The 11,407-nt window shown below is 52.0% G+C and overlaps 1 protein-coding gene across 1 annotated transcript; it reads left to right on the forward strand.

Moving 5' to 3' along the window:
* Positions 1–5,212: 5,212 nt before the first annotated feature.
* TRIM17 (tripartite motif containing 17) lies at positions 5,213–10,598 on the forward strand. Its single transcript, XM_066266156.1, has 6 exons — positions 5,213–5,641; positions 7,561–7,656; positions 8,099–8,329; positions 9,589–9,611; positions 9,691–9,791; positions 10,060–10,598. The coding sequence occupies exons 1-6, from the start codon at positions 5,213–5,215 to the stop codon at positions 10,596–10,598; spliced, it is 1,419 nt and encodes a 472-aa protein (XP_066122253.1).
* Positions 10,599–11,407: the final 809 nt, after the last annotated feature.

Below are 11,407 nucleotides of genomic sequence, written 5' to 3' on the forward strand. Positions count from 1 at the left end.
TTGCACCCGGCGGGCAAGTACAACACACACTGGGTTCCAAAACCCACTCACATTCAATGTTCACAAAGCTACTGATTTATCTGAGTTTCCTAGAATCAAAGGTTTCTAGCTCACCAGACTTATTCACCTCTGTTCCCCATCTCCTTCCTTCTCCCTGCACAAACTCTACACAAACTGGCCTCTCACTCAACACTCCGCCACCTTGGCTGCTTCTCCTGGCCTACTCCACGTGGCCTCCTTCTGCTCTCTGCTCTGCTCTCTCCTCTAATGATAATCTCAGGAACCAAGCAAGCTCCCGTTCTGCCCCCATTTTATAGTGTAGAAATCCAAACCTTTAATCCAATATACAAAATAGGGAAGTCTCTAATACAAAGTCACTTATCTGGGGCATGATGGGATTGTACCACCCCACAGCAAAAAGGGTGGGAAAGGCTTAATCCCAAAACCAAGCCCCAAGCTACAAGGATTCGCCTGCCCACAGCCCGCCCCCAACACACATTAATATCACCTGGGCAATGGCTTTCACGTGGGCAGCGCCATCTTTAACAAAGTGAGCATAATATATTTTATCTGCCCAACATAACCTAAGGCTTAGTTTTTTTTTTAATTATTTTATTTTATTTATTCATTTTAGAGAGGAGAGAGAGAGGGAGAGAGAGAGAGAAGAGAGAGAGACAGGGGGGAGGAATTGGCAAGCCCAGAGTTTCAAACCAGCAACCTCAGCATTTCCAGGTCGACGCTTTATCCACTGCGCCACCACAGGTCAGGCCAACCTAAGGTTTAGTTTTAAGGCTAAGCCTTTCCCACCCTTTTTTTTTTTTAATTTAATTTTATTTTTTTACAGATAGAGAGTCAGAGTGAGGGATAGACAGGGACAGACAGACAGGAACAGAGAGATGAGAAGCATCAATCATCAGTTTTTCATTGCGCATTGCGACATCTTAGTTGTTCATTGATTGCTTTCCCACATGTGCCTTGACCACGGGCCCTCAGCAGACTGAGTAACCCCTTGCAGCCAGAGACCTTGGGTCCAAGCTGGTGAGCTTTTTGTGCCCACGCTCAAGCTGGCGACCTCGGGGTCTCGAACCTGGGTCCTCAGCAACCCAGTCCGACGCTCTATCCACTGCACCACCACCTGGTCAGGCCTTTCCCACCTTTTTAATACTAAAATCTCCTCAACACTAAGCTTTTCCCCACACCCTTGACTGTTGCATAACATGAAGTGGTGCACTCTCATGAGGAATCCCATAATGCCTCAGATAAGTGGCTTTGTATCAGAGACTTCCTTATTTGTATACCTGTACTGGCTTAAAGGCTTTAATTTCTACACTATAAAATAAGGGAGACCAGGAGCTCTCTCTCTGAGTTTCTGAAATTAGCATTGCAGAGGAGAAGCAGCCAAGATGCTGGAGTGCTGAAGGAGAAGCCAGTTTGTACAGAGAGAAGGAGATGGGGAACAGAGGTGACTAAGGCTGGTGAGGTACATACCTTTGATTCTAGGAAACTCGGATAAGTCAGTGGCTTTGGGAGCCCTGAAAAGAAAAGGAAGTGTTTTCCCACTGTGTGTATTTCTCGCCTGCTGGGTACAAGCTAGGATTAAAGCTAATGGCCCACCAGTTCTTGGCTCTGTTGTTTCATTACCGTCTATCAGAATCAAACCTGAACCTGCGTTGGCCAGGCAGCTGTGATGGTGGCAGTGGCTACTGGCCATACAGATGGGAATCGGCACTTTTAGGGGGTGGGATAGAAAAATCCATGTGCCATTTGTTTGCCATTGCAAAGACTTATTTATAGGAAATGCCAGTTAATGAGAATTTATGGGAACCTGTGAGTAAGGAGCTGACTGCCCATGACCCTAACCTAGTGGAAAAGGTTGGCATCACGTGCTGTGAAGCAATCCAAGTTGATGAAATGTTCTTTTCATGCTTGTCCACGATTTCACAGCCAGCACCTGGCACTGTGCTTGAGAACCCATGGGGGCTCGGACTGGGGTGCGCACAGTCAACAGCCAGGGTGTCAGAGTTGGGAGGTAGCGACCCAGCAAAACCACCTCCGGACTCTGGCAAGACCCCCATGGGCACACTGTGCCCCGTGCCCTTCTGAAGCCAGCCCACCCCTCCTAACCCGGGTCTGCACGCCGCCCCCGCCCTCACACTGTGCTTCTGGGGCTTCCTGGGGCCCATGACCCTCATCACCTCTACCAACGACCCCAACACCTCCCCAACAGGACGCCAGTTTCTGCTGTCTCTTCCACCCTCACTTCACTCCCAACGCCTGGTCGTCCAGCTTACCCCTCCCCCTTTCTTAAAGCTTCCCCCAATCTCCACTCCGGGTGCCCTTTCCTTGCCCCCCAACTCGCCTACCCCCTCCTGGACAAACATCCAGTCCCTGTCCTCACCCTAGCCCACCCCCGTTGTTCTGCCCCAAACCCTTCCCCTTCCCCTGGGCAGTTTCCTCCACCTTCCACCCCTGGCCAAGTCTGCTCCCGCCCCTGCAGGTCAGTAGTCTCAAGTCCCCATCCCCACCTTCTTCCTACCCTCCCTGTCCCATCTCCATCCTAAGGAGTGAGCACAAACACAGTCTCTCCGTCCTTCCCGCTCTCTTTCTTCCCTCCTCTCAGCCAACGCTGAGCCCCGCCCCCTCTGACGCCACAAAGCCCTCGCCCCGCGGCCACCGCCCCCCGACGGTCTCTGGGGTTCAAACGCAGGTTATCCAGAGACCTGTTTGCGCTTGTGGACCCGTGCGCCTGGCTGGGGCGGCATACACCCCTCTCCCCGGTGAGCGCCAGGGGTCAGTGGGTGGTCACCCTGTGGGCACGCACCCCATATACTAAGGTCTCAGCTTTGAAGGTGGTTATCAGTTGGAATCAGAGGAATCACCTGGGTTAGTCCCAATTACACAGGAGCGTCTTCAGGACTGAGGGTGGCCTGTGCACCCTCACTGACCCAGAGTCCTTGGCCAGCTTCCCATGAGCCTGAATCTGGCGGCGCCCACCAGAGGTTCCATGCCCAGTGGGCTTCAAGTGAGTGGGCAGCAGAGAGCGTTTCCGACCCCAAGGACTCTGTGCAGAGAATGGCAGCTTCCACAAAGTGAACCCACAATGTCTACGGAATCAGGGCTATTGCTCTGGGTGAAAGCAGGGAAGGGAGCCGGGATATTGTTGTGGTTCAGAAATGACTTTCAGATCTACTGTATTTCCCCAGGGAGAAGATGCTTCCATGTCTAAGACATACCTTAATTTGGGGGCCTGAAATCTGAAAAAAAAAAAAAAAAAAAAAGGATTACATAAAGTTATTGAACTGAAGTTTTGTTTTGTTTGTTTGTTTATTTATTTATTTAATTCATTTTTTTAGAGGGGGGGGAGCTGGAAGTATCAACTCCCATATGTGCCTTGACCAGACAAGTGCACGGTTTTGAACCGGCGACCTTGGCATTCCAGGTCAACGCTTTATCCACTGCGCCACCACAGGTCAGGTGAACTCAAGTTTTATTCATCATAAAATTCATACAACTCCTCAACACTGTCAAAACTCCCATCCATTAGCTTGTCCTCATATCTGTGTCTGATGACAAATCTCTGTCTTCAACAATGAGCACAAAAACAAGCAAGAAAAAGTGGGAAATGCAAGTAAAAAAATCTACAACCACTGTATAAGATGCACCCAGGTTTTAGACCCCAAATTTTTTGGAAAGAGTGCACCTTATACATGGGAAAATACGGTACTCTGACTTGCTCCAGTGACCACCGCATGAGGTGCACGGGAAGGCTTTGGATCTGCCTTCCCATGCACTTTTAAGGATGTGGTATCAGAATGCCAAAGTGTGCGCATTCATGTGTATGTGCCTCTGTGCATGTGTGTCTCTATGTGTGTATGTGTACTGTATGCATGCATGAATGATTGTTTTCTGCACTGCGCCTTGTTAAAGAAAACCAAAGCTGTATGTTAGTTAAAGTAGTAAAAACATTTTATGCAGGACTAATGCAATAGGGTAGGAGCATAGAACCCCAGGAAAAGCTCAACTCTGAATACAGGGTGGGCCAGTGGGGATTTATGGCCAAGGAGTAGGGTGAGGTTGGTGATAGGAAATTACCAAAAGGAAACATTTGGATAGGGGGCTTCTGTCTAAACCCATATATTGGGATTCTTACTAAACTTGGACAACACAGAAACGAACATGGAAGCCCAGGGCCTGTTTGAAAAGTTCCCAGAGCCTGAGCAGAGTTTGGTCAAGCAGAGTATTTTATCAACTCTGATTTTCCCTCTTAAAGTCCCCCTTTCCTTTGTTGCATAGATGTCCTATTAAAAAGAAACTTATTCTGCCCTGGCCTGTTGGCTCAGTGGTAGAGCGTCGGCCTGGCGTGCAGAAGTCCCGGGTTCGATTCCCGGCCAGGGCACACAGGAGAGGCGCCCATCTGCTTCTCCACCCCTCCCCCTCTCCTTCCTCTCTGTCTCTCTCTTCCCCTCCCGCAGCCGAGGCTCCACTGGAGCAAAGATGGCTCGGGCGCTGGGGATGGCTCCTCGGCCTCTGCCCCAGGTGCTAGAGTGGCTCTGGTCGCAACAGAGCGATGCCCCAGAGGGGCGGAGCATCGCCCCCTGGTGGGCAGAGCATAGCCCCCTGGTGGGCATGCCGGGTGGATCCCGGTTGGGCGCATGCGGGAGTCTGTCTGACTGTCTCTCCCCATTTCCGGCTTCAGAAAAATTCAGAAAAAAAAAAATTTAAAAAGAAACTTATTCTGACACTTGTTAAACTGGTAAGGAAGACTTAATTCAAGACTACTGCAATAGGGAGGAAGAGGGGGTCAACTCTGAATGCAGCCCAAACAGTGGGGGGGGATGGTAAGGGGCAGGGTGAGGGCGTTAGTGATGAAAAATCACTAGGAAGAGATATGAGGAGGGATCTTCTTGCCAAACTGGCCTAGCAGGATTCTGCACATTCATCAGAGGTGGGGTGAGGTGAGATGGGATGGAGGATGCTGGACTAGATCAAACATCTGGGGGAGGGGGGGCAGCTCTAAAGGGAATAAAACTGGGTATGGCCAAGCAGAGAGAGGTATCAGGGCAGCTCAGGGGAGCCTGGGGGGGCGGTTGGTTATGGAGAGTGTCTTTGGCAGCTTCCAGAGAGGCACTTGTGTCTCTTAATGAAGCAAGTCAGGTGCCTAGAGCTCTGGGCAGAGGCTGTGGCAGGACACTCTGTTTCCTCCCCAGGAGCCATGGATGCTGTGGAACTTGCCAGGAAGCTGCAGGAGGAGGCAACATGCTCCATCTGCCTTGACTACTTCACTGACCCGGTGATGACCACCTGTGGCCACAACTTCTGCCGCGAGTGCATCCAGATGACCTGGGAGAAGGCCAAAGGCAAGAAAGGCAGGAGGAAGCGCAGGGGCACCTTCCCCTGCCCCGAGTGCCGTGAGCTGTCCCCCCAGAGGAACCTGCGGCCCAACCGCCTGCTGACCAAAGTGACTGAGATGGCACGACAGCACCCAGGTCTCCAGAGCAGGGACCTGTGCCAGATGCACCAGGAGCTACTCAAACTCTTTTGCGAAGATGACCAGCGCTCCATCTGTGTGGTCTGCAGGGAGTCCCGGGAACACCGGCCCCACAGGGTGGTCCCAGTGGAGGAAGCTGTGCAGGAGCACAAGGTGGGCCCAAGGGTGAGGGGCAGCAGGGGCCAAGATGGCCCGAGTGCACATGTGTGTGTCAAGGAGTGTATCATTCAGGCAGGAGAATGATTGCTGTAACAAATAGCCCCATATGCTGGACCCCACAGTGGAAGTGTCTGAACTCCCACAACAAAGCAGGCAGGTGGCAAGGCCAGCTGGGCATCCCCTCCACAGTTATGTAGGTGCCCTGGCTGACAAAGTGGCCTCAAAGTCCTCTGTGTGGGCAGGCCAGGTGACACTCTGTAGGGAAGGAAAAGGCTTTTTCTCTCACCCTAAATTAGACTGAGAAAAGACAGATCAAGGAGAGAAAGGCAAACTCTTAACACTCGTGATCTGCACACATCACAGGAAAGAAAGCAAAACAAGGAGTAACAGGTGATTTTACTTGAGCTTGTCTAGTGTCTGAACAAGGAACAGTACATTTGGGGAGGAGTGACAAAGGGAAAGGTGACAGGCTCCCAAGGGCAGCAGACTGGGAATGTGTCTCGGTGCATTCCAGCTGCTGTCACAGAACACGAGACTGGGGTTTTTTTTGTTGTTGTTGTTGGGTTTTTTTTTGGTTTTTTTTTTTACAGAGACAGAAAGAGTCAGAGAGAGGGACAGACAGATGGAAATGGAGAGAGATGAGAAGCATCAATGATTAGTTTTTCATTGCGACACCTTAGTTTTTCATTGATTGCTTTCTCATATGTGCCTTGACTGCGGGCCTTCAGCAGACTGAGTAACCCCTTGCTTGAGCCATCAACCTTGGGTCCAAGCTGGTGAGCTTTGCTCAAACCAGATGAGCCCGCACTCAAGCTGGTGACCTCGGGGTCTCGAACCTGGGTCCTCCGCATCCCAGTCCGACGCTCTATCCACTGTGGCACCGCCTGGTCAGGCTGGGTGGCTTTTAAATAGCAAGAATTTTGTGCTCATGGTTCTGGAGACTGGAAGTCCAAGATCAAGGCGCCAGCATGGTTGGGTGGGGGCCCCTTCCTGGTTCATAGACAGCTGACTTCTCTCACTGTCTTTGCTTGGAGGAAGGAGCTGGGAGCTCTCTGAGGTCTCATAAGGGCACTAACCCCATCCCTGAGGGCTCCACCTTCATGATCTCATCATCAGTTCCCAAAGGCCCCACCTCTTATACCTTTGGGGTTAGGATTTAACATGTGAATTTTGGGAGGCATGAACATTCAGATCATAAGAGAAAGTAAATATGTGAGGGAAACTAACAGAAGATAAGTACACCAGTGTAGTACCCCCTTTCCACCTCCTTCACGGCCATAAAACAGGAGGCAGACTCACGGCAGCCCTCATTTCTCAGCTGTTTCTGCTGTTAATCATAAAATGGGAGCCCCAGAGGCATCTTTCTGCATCTCTTGATTCTCATTTGTCTCCACCTCAAAATAACTCTCCTGGCCCTGGCCGGTTGGCTCAGCGGTAGAGCGTCGGCCTGGCATGTGGGGGACCCGGGTTCAATTCCCGGCCAGGGCACATAGGAGAAGCGCCCATTTGCTTCTCCACCCTCCCTCCTTCCTCTCTGTCTCTCTCTTCCCCTCCCGCAGCCAAGGCTCCATTGGAGCAAAGATGGCCTGGGCGCTGGGGATGGCTCCTTGGCCTCTGCCCCAGGCGCTAGAGTGGCTCTGGTCGCGGCAGAGCATCGCCCCTGGTGGGCATGCCGGGTGGATCCCGGTCGGGTGCATGCGGGAGTCTGTCTGACTGTCTCTCCCCGTTTCCAGCTTCAGAAAAATACAAAAAACAAAACAAAAACAAAACAAAACAAAAACCTCTCCTGCCCAATGGGGCATATTTTGGAGTGATGTATTTCCATTCCCCTTAGGATGCAGCTTCGGAGGGCACCCCCTGATGTAGGTGTGCAGGGGGCCTCCAACCCCTATCCTGTGGTCTGTTGTCTGCAGCTGAAGCTGGAGGGTGACATGGGGCACCTACGGGATGAGATAGTGAAGACCCAGATGCTGCAGACCAGGGAGCAGCAGGCCTTGACTGAGTGGCAGGCAGGTCCTGGGACCTTGAGGAGCAGGGGGGAAGGTCTGCCCAGGTCCCAGGGCACTGCAGCTCCTGCAAAACCTGCGGACCCTCAAGGTGGGACTCATTGTTGCATGTGGCCCAAGACCCAAGAAAGGAACGGAATTCCTATCAGAATCAGGACTGAGAAGGTGCACTCAGCTCAGACTGGCTGCACTGGAGAGGCAGGGACTGAGTGGTACATGGAGACCTGGATGCTGCCATTTGGGGCTCATGGAGTCACCCCAGTGGTGGGGCCTCTGCCAGCTCCCCCCCCCTCCTGCCAGCTGTACTGGCTTTCTGTGGGTCATCAGGGCCCAGGGAGATGTCCTAGTATCCTCAGAGTGGCCCCTCCAAGTTGGTGGACACAAAAAAGTGGACATAGGGTGGCAGTGCCTAGGTGGTGCCTCACCTCTGGCCCACACCCCACAGGAGAAAGTGAAGGAGCGGAAACAACGCATTGTGATGGAGTTTAAGAAGATGGCTGTCCTCCTGGTAGAGGAGGAGCAGCACCTTCTGCAGGACCTGAGGCAGGAGGAGGAGGACACGACCGCCAGGTTGCAGGAGAGCATGGCTGCACTGGAGCAGCAGAGCTTCTCCCTGGAAGTGCTGCTGCTGCAGCTGGAAGACCATAGCAAGCGGGAGCCACTGCAGATGCTGCAGGTGAGATGCATTTGCTCACCTGACTAGGTAGGATGGGCACAAGCTCTAGCCCAGGTATGGTCAACCTCCAGGGCAAATACAGACCAACAGGTAAGGCAGTCTCCATCAGCTCAAGCTATGTAACATAACAAGGTCTGGGGACTTAAACATTTACTTGTTTCTCCCCGTTCTGAATCCAGGTGTGGGCAGAACTGGTTCTTCTGAGGCCTCCCTCCTTGGCGTGTGGATGGCTGTCTCCTCCTCTCTGTATCCTCATATGGTTGTCCCTCTGTACATCTGTCCTGATCTCCTAAGAATACCAAGTCACATTGGATTATTGGATTAGAGCCCACCCTAGTGACCTCACTTCACCTTCATCATCTCTTAAAGGCCCATCTCCAAAGAGAGCCCCATCTGAGGTCCTGGGGACTGGGCTCCAAAATGGGGACTTGGGGTACATAATCAGCCTGACAGTCTTCAGTCCTAGACATGTGTGTTCTGCATTCTCTTTCTAGTGGGTGCAGTGGGTGGGTGGTATAGGGGCTGGCCCAGGGGCAGCTGTCATCCACATGGTGATATGAGGCAGAAACACCAGCCCGGTGCAAGTCATGTGATCCCCCCAGAGTATTTGGAATGGGGGAGAAAGTGCCCCAGGCCTGCCAGGAACTGACCTGCACACTGAGGCCTGGGAGTGGGGTTGATTATGTTGACCGACAAGTGCTTAACTGGCTCATGAACTGTGTGGAATGATGAAACCCAGAGGGGAAAAAAAAAATGTATTTTATGCTGTGAGCTATCACACAGCATGTTTATACAACTGAAGCAGATACCTTGTACAAGGTCACCACATTTCATGCCTGTTGCCCTGGCCTCTTGGGATTTGTCCCCAGTGTGTCCTGCACTTGACTATGTACTTGCCCCAACTTTGGAGAATACTTAATCTTCCAGTAAAAGCCTGTTCACCACCCACTAAACGTTCCTGAGCAGCCCAAGGCCTGCAGTGTGGAATAGGGCTGGGTCTCTCCCAAGGGTGTTGGGTCTCCAGTGCTTTCCCAGCAGTAGAAAGCAGGACATCTTCCATGTCCTTGCTCACATGCAGGGGGACAGTAGGAGGTCTGGGTGGCCAAGAGATAGGGATCCACTCTGGAAACTGGGAAGGTCACAGGAAAGTATTACCAAGTCTCCTTATTATACAGGTCAATGTCCACACAAGGTGCTTGAGGGGTGTCCCAGATTCCTAATGAGGTATTGTGGATCTCCTCTGCTCTGTGTTTTCACAGGATATGAAGGAACCACTGGACAGGTACGTGACCATCCAAGGTGGAGGCAGGGAGGGCTTCACATGGAGCCAGAGGCGACAGTTGTTACTGTTCCCTCTGGAGGAAGAACAGTGTGAGTGTGCAGTACCCAGAGGCCACCCCCATCGCACTGAGGACTGTCTGCAGAGTCCCAGGGCAGATAGAGGTGCTCAAGAGTTTCCACGGTAAGTGAGGCCAGTTCTTTCTGCCAGAGCCACCCAGGGGGCCTTGACATTCATGGGACATTCTACCCTCCCAGGCCATTTCCAGTAGATGCCCAAATGGCCCCCAGTTCATCTCCTTGGCACCCAATATCAACAGCTTGAGTATGGCCCATGCAGGGACCTAGGCTCACAGCTAGACTCAGCCAAGGGGAGGCCTTGTGGGGGGAGGGCGGGGCCAGGGAGAATGGGGATAATTTGGCCCTATCCCTGTTGCTGGACCTGTCTGCAGAGAATGTGCTGCCTGACCCTGCCACGGCATACCCCTACCTCCTCCTGTATGAGAGTCGCCAGAGGCGCTACCTCAGCACCCCACCAGATGGCACACCCTGCAGCAAGGACAGGTTCCTGGCCTATCCCTGCGCGGTGGGCCACCAGACCTTCTCCTCAGGGCGGCACTACTGGGAAGTGGGCATGAATCTCACTGGGGATGCACTGTGGGCCCTGGGTGTGTGCAGGGACAATGTGAGTAGGAAGGATAGAGTCCCCAAGTCCCCTGAAAATGGATTCTGGGTGGTGCAGCTGTGCAAGGGAAAGAAGTATGTGCCTCCGCTGTCCCCCATCACCCTGACAGAGCCCCCCAGCCATGTGGGCATCTTCCTGGACTTTGAGGCTGGGGAGGTGTCTTTCTACAATGTGAGCGGTGGGGCCCACCTACACACTTATGCCCAGTCCGCCTTCCCAGGGCCCCTGCAGCCCTTCTTCTGCCTTGGGGCCCCTAAATCTGGCCAGATGGTCATCTCAACAGTGACACTGTGGGTAAAAGGATAGATGTGTAGGCCACACTCCACTTTCCCTAGAAGGTGAAGTGGTCATGATCAGCACAGCCACCTGCCCGGCTTACCTCCAGTGGAGTAGTGGAGAGCCATGGCAACCCCAAGAGGGCTCTCAGAGCTGAAATATAAACATGATTAAAGCAGTTAAACATTGATACTGTATTCCCAGGTGCTTCATAGACGGAACCTGTACCAATCTCTAAATCAGGGGTCCCCAAACTTTTTACACAGGGGGCCAGTTCACTGTCCCTCAGACCATTGGAGGGCCGGACTATAAAAAAAACTATGAACAAATCCCTATGCACACTGCACATATCTTATTTTAAAGTAAAAAACAAACAAACAAACAAAAACCGGGAACAAATACAATATTTAAAATAAAGAACAAGTAAATTTAAATCAACAAACTGACCAGTATTTCAATGGGAACTATGCTCCTCTCACTGACCACCAATGAAAGAGGTGCCCCTTCCGGAAGTGCAGCGGGGGCAGGATAAATGGCCTCAGGGGGCCGCAGTTTGGGGACCCCTGCTCTAAATACATATCTAATAACCAGGCCAGGGTGTAGTAGTTTTCTTTAGCTATGTTCCCCTTCAGTCACCACTCACTGGGTTCTCCTAGGTTTGGGTTATTATAGGTAAAGCTGTGGCCTGAGAGGTCCATCTTTCTTTAAAAAAAATTTTTTTTTTACTTTTATTAATTTTTAGAGAGGGGGAGAGAGAGAGAGAGAGAGAGAGAGAGAGAGAAGGGGGAGGGAGGAGCAGGAAGCATCAACTTCTATATGTGCCTTGACCAGGCAAGCCC

Source organism: Saccopteryx bilineata, chromosome 1 (assembly GCF_036850765.1).
Source record: "Saccopteryx bilineata isolate mSacBil1 chromosome 1, mSacBil1_pri_phased_curated, whole genome shotgun sequence".
Taxonomy (NCBI): domain Eukaryota; kingdom Metazoa; phylum Chordata; class Mammalia; order Chiroptera; family Emballonuridae; genus Saccopteryx; species Saccopteryx bilineata.

Coding starts and splice junctions, on each gene's coding strand:
- TRIM17 (XM_066266156.1), top strand. CDS start 5,213: ATGGATGCTGTGGAACTTGCCAGGAAGCTGCAGGAGGAGGCAACATGC. Junction 7,657..8,098: donor AGGCCTTGACTGAGTGGCAG/GCAGGTCCTGGG, acceptor CACACCCCACAG/GAGAAAGTGAAGGAGCGGAA. Junction 8,330..9,588: donor AGCCACTGCAGATGCTGCAG/GTGAGATGCATT, acceptor GTGTTTTCACAG/GATATGAAGGAACCACTGGA.